Source organism: Cephus cinctus, unplaced genomic scaffold (genome assembly GCF_000341935.2).
Source record: "Cephus cinctus unplaced genomic scaffold, Ccin1 Ccin1_scaffold0087, whole genome shotgun sequence".
In the NCBI taxonomy this organism is placed as follows: domain Eukaryota; kingdom Metazoa; phylum Arthropoda; class Insecta; order Hymenoptera; family Cephidae; genus Cephus; species Cephus cinctus.
The window spans coordinates 984,779-1,002,254 of record NW_014332826.1 but is presented as its reverse complement, the minus strand read 5'-3'; the positions used below and the strand labels follow the sequence as shown (position 1 = coordinate 1,002,254).

At 40.6% G+C, this 17,476-nt stretch overlaps 1 protein-coding gene across 9 annotated transcripts in view; it reads left to right on the top strand.

Moving 5' to 3' along the window:
* LOC107272740 (histone-lysine N-methyltransferase 2C) overlaps window positions 1-17,476 on the top strand; it is a 31,697-nt gene that overhangs the window by 9,439 nt on the left and 4,782 nt on the right. For 3 of the 9 annotated variants that reach the window (XM_015750223.2, XM_025089394.1, XM_025089422.1), the window contains 13 exons: window positions 2,970-3,215; window positions 5,763-5,898; window positions 5,976-6,079; window positions 6,213-6,891; window positions 6,969-7,148; window positions 7,221-7,430; window positions 7,561-7,842; window positions 7,923-8,480; window positions 8,552-8,748; window positions 9,248-9,400; window positions 10,274-10,634; window positions 10,706-10,893; window positions 10,981-17,464. In XM_015750223.2, coding sequence (XP_015605709.1) covers window positions 2,970-3,215; window positions 5,763-5,898; window positions 5,976-6,079; window positions 6,213-6,891; window positions 6,969-7,148; window positions 7,221-7,430; window positions 7,561-7,842; window positions 7,923-8,480; window positions 8,552-8,748; window positions 9,248-9,400; window positions 10,274-10,634; window positions 10,706-10,893; window positions 10,981-17,464 — 9,778 coding nt within the window. Of the gene's footprint in view, window positions 1-2,969; window positions 3,216-5,762; window positions 5,899-5,975; window positions 6,080-6,212; window positions 6,892-6,968; window positions 7,149-7,220; window positions 7,431-7,560; window positions 7,843-7,922; window positions 8,481-8,551; window positions 8,749-9,247; window positions 9,401-10,270; window positions 10,635-10,705; window positions 10,894-10,980; window positions 17,465-17,476 lie in introns of all 9 variants that reach the window. The other 6 variants (XM_025089403.1, XM_025089400.1, XM_015750260.2 and 3 more) reach the window with 6 other exon arrangements.

Below are 17,476 nucleotides of genomic sequence, written 5' to 3'. Positions count from 1 at the left end.
ATTATTAAAAAGCTCTTTTTATTTGTTATTTAAAAAGCTTAAGCGTTTCAATAACGTCCGGTTGTATGTTTACCAAAACTACCCCTTCGTTTGCTGATGAGTCTCATTACTCATTGTGACAATAGCTTCATGTGAAAAAATTGCGGCAAGCGGATGAATATGTTCATATGATTACACGTTATCGGACAAACAACGTGAAATTGCGTAGCAGAGTATGTATAAAAATGGGAGCAATGCCATATAAAAACAGTCGATCACGAACGTGCTGTAACTTCAGTATTTCTTAAAAGGAAATAACTTTAAGTGTCTGAAAAGCATTAAAAATGCAGATAAATCCTGTAGATGATTTTAACCTTTTGCTTGCCACATTTCAATTGCTAAAAATAAAAGAAACTGCCATAAATCATTAAGAAATCGAGTTAAAAGAGCATATTGAAACTATTTTATTTAATGGAATGAACGAGTTCAATGACCTCAAAACGACAATGAGAACTCTCTAGATTTTCAAGAACCATACAAAGATAATGATTCACAAATAGTAGAAGATTATATATTCTACATACCTTACCTGACAATCTGGTATCGCCTACAAATGAGTGCACAGAAGACAAAGAAAATTTGTCTTACGAGTATAAATCAAGAACTGTGTTGAATATTGGAAAAGTGGAAAGAAAAGAACTGAAGTATTGAAAGCGTTCGACAGAAATTCAAAAAAGTGAAATCGTTAAGACAACTGCAACGCTGGGCTCATACTTTGAATAAAGGTGGATAAATTTGGTAATCTTCCTAGATACGATTCTATATGAATACTTAAATAGTGTGAACCAGTTTCTCGAAGCTCTAAATCGTAAATTTTCATATCCTATTTCTTTCTGGGCTTGCATAGTCCATTTGCGTAAATCATAATCATGAATAATTGAGCAAGCCTCGATCGCCGATTTAAAATGTTCCAACATGAATTCGCAAATCCTAGCGACTTTTTCTCTATAAGTGCCACCTTCATTCAAAGTATTAGCCCAGCGTCGCAGTTGTCTTAACGATTTCACTTTTTTGAATTTCTGTCGAACGGTTTCAATACTTCAGTTCTTTTCTTTGCACTTCTCCAATACTCAACAGCTCTTGATTTATAATGGTAAGATCAATTTTTCTTTGTCTACTGTGCACTCATTTGCAGGCGATGCAGAATCGGTCAGGTAAGGTATGTAAAATATCATTTACTATTTGTGAATCGATATCTTTGTATGGTTCTTGAAAATCTAGAGATTCCTCAACTGTCTCAACTCGATTTCTTTATGATTTATGGGAATTTCTTTTATTTTTAGTGATTGAAGTGTGGCAAGCAAAACGTTGAGAACATACAGGGTTAGTCAGTAGAAACGCACCAGCAGAAGTTGGCCGCAAGTGACCGACACGGCAGTATGGTAAAAAGTAAAAAATGACATGTGACTGTGACCCATTCCAGAGCATGTTCTCTGCCCATTCCCATAAGCACAAACTGACAGTTCGCATAGCAATAAGGTTATTGAAATATTTCAATAGTTAGGATACTGAAATAATTTATTAATATTGTAATGACAAAATGTAATATCATTTAAGATTTATTTTTACTGCCGTGTCGGCCACTTGCGGCCAACTTCTGCTGGTGCGTTTCTACTGATTAACCCTGTATAGAGGATTTATCTGCATTATTAATGCTTTTCAGAGACTCTTAAAGTTATTTCCATTCAAGAAATACCGAAGCACTCTCGCGATCGACTGTTTTTATATAGCATTGCTCACATTTTTATACATATTTTACTGCGCAGTTTCATGTTGTTTTTACGATAACGTGTTATCATATGATAAATATTCGTCCGTTGATATGAACCTAGTATCACGATGAGTAATGAGATCTAAATGCTGTATCTGTCAGTGATGAGTCGTTTTTAATGACATTCGTTCGTAGAAGTTACATACTTCCATAAAACCGTAATAAAATGCATTTAAGGGTAGTTACCCCCTACCATAATAATTGAAAAACTGCATTTTAACAGTATACTGTGAATTTCAAATATTCAAGTCTAGAATCGGTTTCAGCGACTTCCAAAACCCTTAGGATACAAGAGTTCTGAAGACCTTGCGATCGTACGGGTAATCCAGCCACAAGGGCGTCAGGAAACGACAGGGTGGTTTTGGTAAACATACAGCCGAACTTTATTGAAAGGATTAAGCTTCTTAATTAACACATAAAAAGAACTTTCTAATAATCGGGAAGGCAAATTGCAGCAAGGTAGTGCCGGTTTAATGAGAAATTTGTTGCACGGCATATGGGTGGTTTACCCCTTGAACGACAATTTTTTTTCTCGAAAAACACAAAAACATGTATCTCCTACTTCTTTTTACTAATTGTAAATGCAATTGGTTTCGTCAAAATCGAATCGATAGGTTTTTTGTTTTACAAATTTCGCACATTTTAACCCCTATAAATTTTTATGCATTCGCTCCACCAGAACCGGCCAAAATGCATTTTTCATTATTCATGATGAGGATTATCTTTCAATTGGTCCCATTTTTGGGAGGAGCCCAACTTTGTTCCACCAATGAAAAAAAAAACGCGTGTCTCTCAGATTTTGATGGAGAATAACATATTTAAAAACGAACGAAATCGGAGGGAGACGCCTGAGGTACCTTCCGTGTTAGACGTATGGTGCTCGGTTAAGACACCAGCGATTCTAATTATATACGTGATTCATTAATATAATATATATTAGGAGCGCAGTCCCAGCTCATTTAGTAAATTTTAGGAAAGCTAGAGATAAGTTTTTTTGTGTTTGATCATCTATTTCCTCTATGACGTTCCTTCGTACCCTTGTTATGACTAACGGATAATGTTACTCTCCCAAGCGATGCGACCTGGTTTAAAACTATGTAAGAAATGTCTTGTTGTGTAATATAAAAGTGTGTGAACGAGGCACCCCTTGAACCGACAGATACCCAAGGACATACCAAGCACGACCCCAGTCACTGCAACAAGCGCACCCACCATCACCACCAAACCCGTCACAACTATAACATCAGCTCAACTTTCTCCAGTAGTAGCTATGGCCGCTAGTCAAAAACAAATTGGACTTTTGACCTCGATGGGCAGTGATAAGTCCCAGGAGAAGACTGGATTGAGTACGACTGCTACAGGAGTTCCTGGGGTTGCAGCGTCTAGCAGTGGTCATCTAGCGGAGGTGTGTGCGGTGCAAGGACCGCCGAAGCAGCTAACATCTACTTCCCCAAGTCCATCCCCAACCTCCACGACCCCATCTTCTTCACCCAGACCCAGCTCTGTCAATTCTATCAGTTCCATTAACAGCCTGGCGCACCAGGAGGTAGCCGGTGGCCAGGCTAGAGTAGCTCAGTCGCCAGCCACGCCTTGCACATCAGCAACTGCTTCTTACTGCAACATGGGCGTCGGTGAAGGGCCGCATCAAACGTCACCACCCCAGCAACGTCCTACACCCGCTCATATCACGATCAGTACTAGTACTATCGCTAACAATCTGAGCGTACCCCAGCAGTCTCCCACTGCCAACGTGATTGTGGGCCAAGGCCCTATACGTCAATTATCCTCGGTAGACCATCAGATTAGAGTGCTCACCCCATCTGAAATCATGCGCACCCTTCCTTCCCTCAGCCAGGAGCACTACGATCCGCCACCCACTGCAATTATTCACACTGTACCTGTACAGTCCCCGGCTATGGTGAGCCACCTATTCTGTGCCTCTAGTGTCTTGCCTTGTGCCACGTATCGGATCGAAATTTAGTGTCCGTTACTCTTTTTTATTATTATTCTTTAGTACGAGACTACACAGGTTGTCACGTTATATGCCACCTTGGTTTTCAATGCAATAACGTCTTGTTTATCCTTTGAAGAAACAAATGTATGACCACCGATAACATTACTTGCATAATATTCACTGTGTATTGCCTAGGGTCACTTTTGATGACCTGAGGAGTTGAGGTAATCATTTGTGCGAAATGTTATTGGTCGTTATCTTTTGTCTAAAGATATAGACTTAGTTTGGTATTTGCGCAATTTAAATGTACCGTAAAGACATACGAGTTATCAATGGTATTTCATTACTTCATTTGGAATGATCACTGTTTCAGCATATTACTAGTAACAGTGTATTTTCTTGGGTGGCTGCTCTACATAATTCAATATTACTTTTGATATATTATATGAAATTCCATACGATTACAATTGTTTGAGTCAAGGTGATGTTCAATGATGTTTATTTTCGATGGCATGTTGAAGACATCTGGTAGCACATGTTTTTATTTCGTCCATTGTATAGATCCTAATGAAACATTCCATATACAATTCCCTCTTCATTCCCGATTACTAATAATCTTGCTTATTACGTATTTATTTATTTATTTATTTTTTTGGGTGGTTGTAGTCTTGTACTGTATTGTAGTAGTAATTTGTACAGTTGTTCCATTCATTAGTTGAACACTCAATTCATCAACGTTCCCATTGCTTTTTGTTGAGATTCGTTCGATTATCAGTGCATATATTTTCTTGCTAGGTTGTTTAAATGGTATACCTATACAGGGTTATTCAGAAATAACTCAGCAGCCTGAAGGAACTGTTAATTCAAAATGGCAAGTTACTTTTGAATAACGCTGTATAAGCTTATGGAGTCTGTGCATATAGGAATATTAATTCATTTCTTTTGCTTTGTCTTTTCTATCTCAGTAAATTTATGTTTCTATTGCGCGGTATGGTAACAGAATTGTTTTTTTTTTTTTTTTTTTTTTTTTATATTCATCTCACTATAGACTGACTCATTTATTAATGACATAACGCTGTCATTCGGATCTATTGATTTTTTCTTGTGACTGGGGTGTCACAATTTTTCTTGGGCGATTTTTTACATAGGAATTCTGATTTTTTACTTTGTGGCTTGGGGATAATCATCTGAATATGAATTAAAGTATATTAATTATTCACTAATGATTAGACTAGGTATCCTTATAAATTGATCATAAGGAACATGTAATATAAGCATTAAAAAGCGTCACTAAATCAATAATGGTAAAATTTTCAAAGGGATGCACCACTTTCATTTGATAATTCTTGTCGCACAATATTATAATAATCGTTTAATTTTTCAATAACTAGAATAAGTGGGGGATACTTTGCATGCATATTATTTGAATGTAATATGCAATGACGGATTTTCTATGGCATCTGTTTTATTTGCGTGGTATAACGGAACTTTGATGTAAACTGTGACTACTTTGTGTTCTTTATTTTAGATGGTGCTGGTTGTTGCCTCTGCCATATTCATATGTATATTTTATATTATATCTTGTACAGAGAAAAGATTTCTCAAACTCTCGTTAAACGTATTAATTTAATATCGTGCTATATTCTTTTTTCTATGAATGTTGGGGTTTGCTATTTAATTTTGGCTGGTTGTCATTGATGCCTCAATCCCGCGTTACAAATTGTTTAATGCGAATTTCGATCATTACATCCTGGAAAAAATTTCATTTATTGCCGACATATTTTATTGCCTTCATTTGAAGATACGCAAGTCATCATTTGTTGTTTCACTCTTTTTTGAAGAATTTTGTTGTATACGATTTGTCTTATCACCGGACGTGCGTAACTTAAGAGATTACAAAGTGACGATAGTTTAAAAGTCTTGCGTATGCGCTACGAGGATGTAATGATTCTCAATTACAGTGTAAATATCAAATTTTAATTAATTTTTCTTCAACAGGAGCAAGATAGGATCTCGAATAGAGATAGGTCAACAAAAGAAGCCGAGCAGGAGCGTCAGTGGAAGCAAATGCAAGCATTGCATAAACAACAAGCTCAACTGCAACAACAAGTTATTCACGATCAGCGTGTAAACGGTATAATAAGATTAATACCCTACTCTTGGATATGTTACGTATCGATAATACTTATTATACTTTATTTCTTATTATAGCGATGGCTAGAGTTCATAGGCAGATAAGTGAAGATGGCACTTCGCAAATAAATAGTGATAACAATTCGGGGCTTACAACGCAGTTACAAGTCTCCACGTCTCAGGTATATTCTGATATTTTTTAAGCAATTACTATGTTTATCAGCCTCACTTGATATTGTTCTTACTCGTATTACGCTTTGCTTTCTTCTAAACATCTTCAAATTCTGTTATGTGAATGAATTATGGGTATTCTAGGATGGAAATCATTTGGGACCTTTGGCATCGCCATCCCCGGGGTCCCGTGGTACGTTTGCCACTCCACCCATAAAGTTAACACGAGGAGTGGCACCGCAGAGTCCTCATCAAGGTATCCCGCGAATGCCCAATCAACCTTGTGGCACCGTTGCAAGACCAGTCGCGAATGTCGTTAGACCTGGAATTCCAAATACATTTACGCAACCACCCTCTCCATTCTCTCCTCAGGCTCCTCAGTCTCCTCATGATTTCCCACAATCCCCAGCTTCCTCCCAATCGCAGGATCACTTCCAGCGCTTCGAGTCTGGGGATGCCTACCCTCAGGGCCCCCAAACGCCTAGACCGCAGTTGCCTGGAACTCCGGCATATTCTACCTCTCCACGAAATGATGCCTACTCTCAACCTCCGGGTACGCCACGGCCTCACTTTAATGCTCCTACGCCTCGTCCCTCCAGTCATGTTTATGCGCCGTCTCGTACACCTGATCCCTACAATAATCAACCTCAGACACCTTCACCGGCATCAAGCTATACCTCGCCTAGACCGGAATCGCGACAGGATCCCCAACAGCCTGAGGCGTTTAATCAACAGCCTGAGGTCAATCGCCAACTTCGTGACCTTCTACAACGACAGCAGTTTAATAAAAAGATGGATACAATGAATCCATCTTGGAGTCAGGGTATTACTACTGTTTTAAGAAAATTCGTATTTTTTTTCGGTATTTGGCGAATACTTTAACATTAACTTTATATTCAGACGGGCAAAATAATGGTGACACTGGACAACAACAATTTGAATCAGGTCATGTGCAACTGCCTCAGCATTCTCAACCTTCAGGAAATACAGGCGAAGGGACTTTTAGGCATCCTTTACCACCTGGCATAGTCAGACCAAGGATGCCTGTTCAACCAAACGTCCTTATACGGAATCCAATAGGTTCAATTTCATTGTCGTATATTTCACATATGTCCGTTGGCATGCACTTTACACATTTTTTTCGTGTATCAGGTATGAATCCAAGACATCCTGGAGCAGGAAACATCGATGCTCGACTTCAGGGAATGGATCCACGTACGAGAATGCTTCTTCAGCGACCGCCAGTATCAGTAGGTATACCTCAACATTTTCAAGGCAATCAAGTAATGCAGCAACGAATGCCTAGTCCAAGAAATCCACTCGCAGAACAATATGATATATTACAACAGCCAAGATTTTCAGGTAAATAAAGAAAATCTATTTAACTCGGGTAACATGTGTTTATGAAAAACACTATTTTTAAATTAGTTTCTGTTAATTTTACATTGTACTAGATCGATGGTTAAAAATCTTTATGTATTTATATTTACAGAACTTAATCAAGGGCAAAACTTAGGTCAGCGTATAGTGCGTACGGGACAAGATAATATAAATCCAGGTGCTCGAATGATGGGATCTCAAGGAATGGTTAGACCACCTCTTGTACCCGCAACTTCCAGCGAGAATACTGTTAATACATCGGATGCTTCCGAAATTCCGGATAACGTGACAGCGGAACTTGAAAAACTAGAACAAGAAGGAGCGCCAATGGTCGAGGTTGAGGGAGTAAGTGCAATTCTAGGGGATTTAGCTGACGACGACGATGAGCTTTTAGGTATGTATCATTTTCAACAATTATTTATGAAAGTGATTTGAAATTTATATTAAATAGGAATATTTTTATGATCCACATAGCCGAGATGGGAGCGGATTTCAACATTTTGGAGTATGCCGATCCTGAACTCGACAACATAACAGGGGGCGAGAAAACAAATATTCTTGACTTAGATTTAGAACAAGTAGAGGTTGAGACTAAAGAAGAGAAGCAAAAAAAAGAGAATAAAGAAGAAGAGCCAAAGTCCGAGGACTTGGGAGGAACAACAACAGCACATTCAGATATCAGTGAAGCTAATACAACAAGTACAGTGCAAACGCCAACCGAGACAACCACCAATGCCCTTACTAAAGGGAAACAGTTGGCTCCATCGGTACCAACTTCTCAACAAACACATTCACAGCAACAAGCATCTATGCCACCTCAGGCTCCACCTCCTCAAGCTGTTGTCGTGCAACAACAGATGCACCAACAAGTGCAGCAAGCAGCAGCTATGGGGAGACCTATGCTACCGGGTACCAGGTTACTCTCTCCCGATGGTGCTATTGGAGTTGTGACATCGACTAACACTGTGACTGTTAGTTACCCCTCCACATTTCCTGGTCATCCTCAACGAATCACACAAGCACACTTGCAAGGTAAGTGTTTTACTATTAACGCTATTTCTTGCCATATCATTTTATATTAATTCCTGCATTTCTGCTTAAAGCTCAACAACAGCAACAACAACAACAACGACATGGTATGAGACTTACTGGAGCTCCTAGCGTTTCTAGTGTATCCGGTGTTCCCGGTAGGGCTGTCCCTGTCGGTCATATGATTGGACCACGAATGCCACTTGCACCGCCTCCTCCTCCACCGCCACCTTATCCCGGACCACCGCCGCCATATCCGGGACCTATACAGGTGTGTACAGAATTTTGATAGACCTGATTTCATGGAATTTATGCATCGCTTTCAGATTCAGTATTTACACTTAATGCTGTTAACACTTAATTCTAATCCTTGGATATTTTTATATAATACGTGCCTTGGCAAAAGCGCTTTGATCGCTTAGTGAAAAGGGCATGTGAGATTATCATCAATCAAACTGCTCTCGTTTCCAACATCGATTTCATCTTATTGACTAGACCTGTGACATAAATAATAATCAAGCAACTCTTAATCGTTTAAGTATTTTTTTAACAACGGACGTATTGCCAATAATTTAATTTAGCATTCCATACGTTTCAAATCAAGATCACGAAAGTTTCTGCTGAAATTGCAAATGCAGCACCAACAGACTATAGAAGTCTGTTACAGAAGTAGGTGTAGACGAGTGATTTATTTGATATAACAGTATTGGCTGGTAAAATGGTGTTTTGGCCTGGGTGTTTGCAATGCATTGGTGTTGGTGCATGTCTAGATGGGGCTGTGCCCAGGGGGGCGGGCTATGGCGCGACCCCCAGTCCATATAGGGCATCCTGTCCCTGTGGGAGGTCCACCAATGGCCCCAGTGGTTCATGCGGGTGCTCCCCCAATGACTCCGCATCCACATCGGAGACCCTTGCTTCTGCAGGTGAGCAAGACTTGGGGCATTTCCCGCACTCCGCACAATTAAACAGAGAAAGTTAACTTTTCTCCATATGAAAATTGAAATTGAAATTTTATTTTACTAGTCAGATAGTAAAGGATACACTGATCAATAATGCAACTTGTGCTGGCATAACACTGCGTATGTCTAATTATGCGGCTACTGTTTATTATTAGCAAACTTCTGCTATCTGAGTGTATCCATATAATGGACAACCTCGAATGAGGTACCACACTTTTTTTTTCACACCTGTCTGCTGATTTTTTCTCTTATGAAACTTTAATATAAATAAAGTCCACTGAATATCAAAATATTGTGATTGCGTGTCAGAGCGCGATAATTTTGAAATGTAAAATTGTAGGAAATCAGTAATATCGACGATTAGCCCATATTATTCATCTCTTCCTGTTTTAAAAAGTAATTTCCGTATTAGCTTTTAGTCATTCAATCAATTTCGCGATAAAATACTGTACGGACTATGTTTTTAACAATGTAGTAGGTATTATTTTTAACGTTCTCTCAATCGTCACTGTTCTCCAAAGCATTGGTAATGGCTGCCGCAATGATGTTTTTGCATGCTTTCTGTTTTATATATATTTTTGAACCTGATGATTTTGAGATTAAATATATACAGTGCATTTGCACTAGGAGTGAGGTTGATTAAAGTACGAATTTTCTTAGATATATTCAATCCATCATGATACTTCACACTAAGTAATTCATTAGTTAGAATTCGAAAGTAAACAAGAGTTAAGATGGAGGAGAACACATAATTATTAAGATAACATGACAAAAACACGAGTAGTTCACCATGTAGCAAAGTTTGATTCAGGTGAAAGTGACCTTAACTGTCAGCAGTCATGTTCGCAGGAGCAACCGTTGCTGCTGGAAGAGCTGCTAGAACAAGAGAAACGTGAGCAAGAAAAACAACAACAACAACAACAACAACAACAGGCAGATACTACGACACCAGGCGGTGCATTGCTTAGTGACAGCGAATTCGAAAGGCTTCGAGCAGACGTTCTAGGATCTACTCCACTTGCATCGCCTCCTCAGGGGATTGTAACGGTCCCCCCTAGCGGTGTTCCGATTATAAGGGCGCCATGCACACCAAGACCACCATCAGCAGGTGCAGGATGGCCTCAGGGTGTTCCGGACAATGCAAAATTAGTAGCACAAACACCCAGACAGCCGATTGCTACGCAAACGCCTCCAGAACGTTAGTAAATAATAACATTCTTCGAATTCTTAGTAACGTTATTTTATTATATTTTGTTCATTTTTATGTAGCGAGAATTGCAACATTCAATATTCCACACATGCCAGCACCTCCGGCACCACCAGACAACATTGTTAACGAACAAGATCGTCAGATACAACTACAGTATGAACAATGGTTGAATCATCAGGATCAAATTCTATCTCAACAGCTGAAGTACTATGAGACCGAAGTTCAGAAGTTACGTAAAATACGAAAAGTGAGTTCTGTTAGGAATTGTAGCCATGAATAATTCAGTGCACTAGGAACGTTCTGATCTATGTATGTATCATTTTCTGTCCATTAGTCACTCAACAGTAAACAACGTCAATTGCGGAAATCTGGTAATGAATTGGCGGAAAACGACGCCGCAGAATTACAACGAATTTCTAGCGAACAGTCGGCTTTGCAGAAACATTTGGATGCCAGTCGAAAACAAGCTCGTCAGCATGGAATGTTGATGCAGGAGTATCGTAGTAAGCAACAACAAAGGCAACCTCAACCACAAACTAGCGAACCTTGTTCACCTTTGATGTCGCCGTCTCAGCACTCTTCGCCAATGCACAGTCCGGCAGCTCTTGTTTCTCATAGTCCTGGCCCAGGAAGTGCACCATCAAATATTATTCAGCATTCACCGGCAACCTTTATCATACAACACAGTCCAAATCCGCCATTGCTACAACACAGTCCGGGAAATCCACAATCATCGAATCCTGGGACGATGTCTCCTCATAATATGCAGCCATCCCCAAGAATTGGCACACCGCACTCACAGGGCGAGGAAAGTCCTTTCAGTCCTGGTGCAATGCCATCTCCAGGGATATGCGGACCAACAACTACAAGAATGGCATCTCCGCAACACAGAGCTGTTATAACTGGTCGATTGGCCACAAGTCCAGGAGCTTTTAATCCAGATGGCCGACCACCTCAACAAATAATGAGTGAACAAGCCGTAAGAGTTCATGGGCTCACACAAAGATTTGTTCGTCCTCCGGCTGTTGGTGAACCCGGTCAGCGTCCGAGAATGCAACTTCAAAGTGGAATTGTTTATGGACAACGCTCACCACTAGGAAGTCCACAACCTTCTCAGCAACCAATGATGACGCAACAGCAACATCAACAAATGCTGCAAAGACAACAGATTATTCAACAGCAGCACGAAGTTAGTAATATCTCACAAGAAGGACAAAATATTATAACTCAGCGAACATTGCAGATGGTTCAGCAGAGGCAGCAACTCTTGCAACAGCAGCAACAACAACTCGTGCAACAACAACTCGTACAGCAACAAAGACAACAATTTATCCAAATGCAACAGCAGCAGCAGCAGCATATGATGCAAAAGCCCCCTAATTCCCCAATGGTATCCCAACCAGCGAATTCGCCTAGTCCGCAACTGCACCAACAAATTCAACAAAATTACGGTCAACCTCCCAGTTCACCTATGCCTCGCAGTCCTATGGTACAGCAAACCATGGGTTCTCCAATGCTACAACAACAATTAAGCCAAACTTCTCAGCCTCCAAGTCCAATGGGTTCACGAATTCATTCTCATCCACCAAACTCTCCAATGGTATCTCAGTATCAGCCGCCAAGCCCAATGGCACGGAATCATCCTTCAACTTCACCAATGCTTCAACATCAGTTGAACAATACACATCATCCGCCACCTTCACAAACTCCTAGCTCACCAATGCCTAGAAGTCCAATGGTAGTAGGTGGTTCTCCAATGCAAATGCAAAGAAGGCAGTCGAGCGGAAACAGCCCAGCAATGCCCGATCGGCCACAAAGTGTTGAAAATCCTGGAACACCAAGAACACCGCATACTCCACATACTCCCCACACTCCATATGCCTCGCAGAATTCAGGAAATCACGTAGGAACGAACGAACAACTTCAACAACATCAGCAACACCAACAACATCAAGATCAAAATTCCTCAGATCTTACCAGTAGAGGGGGAGGAAATCCACACAATCCATCGAATGCGTTGCCTCTACCGGTAAGTTTTGGTAGGTTTGGATACTTTAAACTTGGATTGAGAGGAGGATCACCTATGTGGTCCATGAAGGCAGAATCCAGTAAAGGAAAAACCGCAGAATCGCATTTAACAAATGTGGATGAGAAACCAAACACATCACAAGTAGTGCACAGAAAAACGGGTATCTCGCAATCGAAAATAAATTCTTTGGTATGTGCTGATTATAATGACTTCGACGATGATTCTCACACGCCACCTCAAACTCCACCAACAGAAGTGGAGCCAAAACCAACCTCCTCCTTGGCTGATAATCCTACATTACCGTTGGGTAGTCCGAGCGATAAACTCGAACCTATTCCTGATACCACTGATTACGACGATGATAAAACGATCGTTAATACTGAAGTAACATTAAGTTCCACTGCGCAAAGGGATAACGATGACATTACAGTTATAGAACAGTTTGGTGATACTGAATTAGTTGATGTCATATCTGGAACGCTGGAAGCTGATATGCAAGAGGAGTATGTTCTTTTTGAACCAGACATGGTAGTGGATTTATCAGTGGATAGTAATGATTCATTGAGTCATGCTTTAGTCAATGATAGCAATCAAAGCCACGATTTGGTACAAATACTAGAAATTGAACATCCAGGAACACAAACCGATGGAGCGGCTTTGAGTGATGAGGAATTGGTTCCTTCTCAAACAAGGAACAAGAAAGGATTGCGACTTGACATCGTCAGGACTCTACAAACTGGTAAAAGGCTTATGGCCGTGACTGACACGCCAGAATCTCCGGATCAAGAAGAACTTAACGTAGATCCATCCCCGGGACCATATATAGATCATTCTCCCGATCAGGATTTGATGGTTTCATTAGATGAGGAATCGGAGGTTGTCATAATTGATCCGAGCACGAAATCTCCGGAAGATAATCTTTCCAAGGAGTCATGCGGTAATGAGACAGACAAGACGAGCAATGATCACAGTATTGAAACATTAAAAGATAACAAGCCTTCCGAATCGCCAGAGGATAAAACAAAGTCGGAAGAACAATCTAAAGAAGAAAACGTTTCTACGGTTTTTGTATTTCCAGAAAGAGTTCCACATAATCAATTACCACCATCTAGCTTGCATCAAGCTAATATTGGTGTTCCCGGTATAACCAGACCGGCAGTATCTTATCCCACAATATGTGCATGTGCTCCGGCGATTACAGCGATAACAACTGCAACAATAACACTGGATAGTGTCCACAAGATAACAACGTCCTTTGCTACTTTGCCTACCATACAGGAAGTAATAGCAACAAACAATCTCACCAATTCAAATCAAACTATTCTGCCATCAACAATGGCGAGTCTTGTAGCGGATGCGAAAATTGCGGCTACACTTAGTCAGAAGGTTTTGGAAGTTGTTGCTGTGAATTCTGATAAAATGGCTTTAACATCGGTACAACCAATACCCAAATCTGATGCCGTCACTTTTGAAACACAATGCACGATGTCACAGCCATTAATGGCAGTTTCTGAAAATATTACTAGCACTGTTGCTAGTACATCCTGTGAATCTTCTAACATAGCGGAAACGACAAAGATAATTTCTATTGTACAGGCTAGTAAACCTGTTAAACTGTCTGTGACTGGTCAGTCAACATTAGTCACTTTATCTGCACCTAAAATGTCTATACCTGAGTTACCTGTGACGGAGAATTCAAATGTCCAGCCAAAAAATGTACAGCAAGAATGTGAAATTAAATGTTCCGTTAAAGAGGAACAAAGAGAGAATAATAATATAAATGTTGAAAAGAGTGATCAAATAGAAAAAGAGGAATCGGTCGTTAGCAATCGTGCATGTAGTGATGTAGTAACATCAGAAGACACCACGCTGTCAGATGAGAAAAAATCTGATCCACTGAACACTACTGATGAGTTAGAAAGTATGCTAGAAGCTATTCACAATCCAGCTGAAAACACTGTAAACGGTGAAAAAAATTCAAAAACTGATAACAAGAGTAATGTTTCCAATTTGAAGCGAATGTCACCTGTAGCCGATGAGTTATCGTTGGTAAATATTTTGGAAAATGACGTAGAGCCGGCAGTGGTCATGGGTGAAAATAGAAATGATAATGCGGCAACTTTCGAAGGACAGGAAATTACAAAATCTACGGAAGTAGATCGAGACACAACAGACTCGGCTAATAAAACAAGTACAGCCAGTGCTTCAGATAAGGAAGAACGAAAAGACTCGCCTACTGGTAAGGACACGAGTAAATCTTATTCTCAATCGAGCGACAATACGGAAGGAAAGAATTTAATGGAGGAATCGTCAGATGATATATTGGACATGTTACATAATATTATTTCATCAAAACCTGAAATGGCTAACAGGGATATATTGCAAGAGGACAGATCTAGGAAGTCGAGTCTCATCTATCAATTGCCAACACCACTGGATACTCTACCTCTAAATATCCTACAGGATTCCCTAATGGACTTGGAACAGGGATCTGGAGCCGAAAATGAAAATCAGTCACAGGGTGATAGAAATTCACCAAAATTACAAAAATCCAGTACAACTCAGCCAGTGCCAAAAAAGAGTCCACCAACAACACAACATTCTGTGCCCATTGCTGTGAGTACTTTAGCTCAACTTCAAAAAAATACAACAACAGTACCGCATCTCTCACCGCTATCTAAACCTACGGAACTTACATCCAACGTGGTTAATGTTTCTCATCAATTAAGGACATTATTATCATCTTTGCAGACGAATCATTCACAAAGTTACACCACTGCCGCGCAGCCCACTATAGTGACAATGGTGTCATCGGTAATAGCAGGATCTAAAGCTGGAAACATTGTGACAGCAACAAGCACATCGTCCCCAAACTTTCAGATTGTTTCTCAGTGCAATTCGAATATTCGCTCACAGGCATCCTCCACAAGTGCTTCCACTAGCATATCAACCAAAAGCGAAATCGAATCGAAGAGTACAACATATGCGACTCAAATAAAAGAAGCATCAAGTTCTTCAGTCAGTGTGATATCAGCTATCAGCAAATCTACGACATCTGAACAATTTTTACGTATCGGTACTAGTACGATTCAATCGCAGTGTAGTACTACCAATTTACAGACATCATCGGGTGCAAGACCACCGGTTAATTCCGGGATATCTATTACCTCAAATGCAATGTTGAATGCTATGCTCGCTGGTACGAATTCTGCTAAGCCTACAATGGCCGGAAATCGAGCTAATACTGCTTTAACACAAACTAGCAATTTACTAAGTTCTGTGATACCCTCCTCTTCGGTACAGCGTAGTCAAAACTTGCAAGCTATACTTCAGGTGAGCTCTAATTGCACTTCCATGCCCTCCCGGAGCGTTGTCAGCGCCACATCAGGTACAACAAGCACATCCATGCAATCTGTAAGAACCATCGTACCACCGATAATCACCACTGCTACCAGTATCCTCAATGTCACGACCAGTATACTTCAGTCGACTTTATCGCAAGCTCCCACATTATTGCATTCACAACTTACGTCTGGGCAGAGTCAGTACAAGTCAACGGGTCTTCTGCCAATCGATAATAAGAGTAACAAACTGGAGAGTTTTATCCAAAATGCAGCAGTTAAGAAGGAGACCGAAGAGTTGGCAGCGAAGATACCATCAAGCAGTGAGAAGATATCGACCACTAGATCCGAATTGGATAGCAGCAAAGTCAGTACGAATTCCCATAGAATGGAAGAGTCACAGAATGTCCTATTGAAGCAGCTCTTGCAGAACACAGCATGTGCTACAACAACCACGGCTTCTGGTACTAGTCAAGGACCTAGCTTGCCATTGGTACCATCGCTAGAAGCACAATTAGCCAGGCCAGTGCCGCCTACACCATCTTCTTTGCTACCACCATTACTTAACGAGACACCTACTAGCAAAGCTGCGACCCACAAGCAAATTCTGAATAGAGAAACTTCATTCGTGTCCCATCCTATAACATCGGTAAAAAGCCAGAGTCCTCCGACTAACGAAGAGCCACCAAAACCACCACCATCGTCTACGTCATCGTCAACGTCGAACACTGCTTTGCCTTTGCAATCGTTGCAGCGTAACGATAGTTTTGGTAAGCAACAACAAGCCATTATCCAACAAACAAAGACCCTTCCTGTCACCACGCAAGGAATCCAACCAGGAAGTTCTACTCCTATTGTGAAACAAACCTCGATAACGCAACCAACAACATCAGAAAGTCTAACTCCACTTCAACAAGAAATTGGAATTTCAACATCTCAGTTGCAAAACAAAACGGCAAACGAACCTCCCGTTATAAGCACTGCCCAAGTACAGCAACGTGTATCAACACCCATGTCAATCTCTAGAATAACTACCCAGTCAACTTCCGTTATTAGTAGTATCAGTGCGAATGGCATTCAGCCTTCTTCACAAGCTTCAAATGTTGGCCAAGTCTCTCAGCAAGCGGCTTCTCTACCAACGACACAAGCTCCAATATCACAATCTCAACTTCAACAACCAACCGCTCAGAAACCTCATTCGACAGAACAACCTTCTCACGTTAACGTGATACAGCCACCAGTGCCTCATACGGTGCCCCATCCGACGGGTCATCAAGCTCAGCTGCCACAGGGTGCAATGACGCAACATACAGTGCCTTTAGTGGAAGTGAAGAAGGAAATACTTGATGAAGTTTTGTCGGGCGGTACACCTACTCAGCTAGGCGATACCAAAGACTTTCTTACTGCCAAAGAAGAGCTTATAGATGGTTCTATCGATGACAAAACCGGTAATTTTTTTT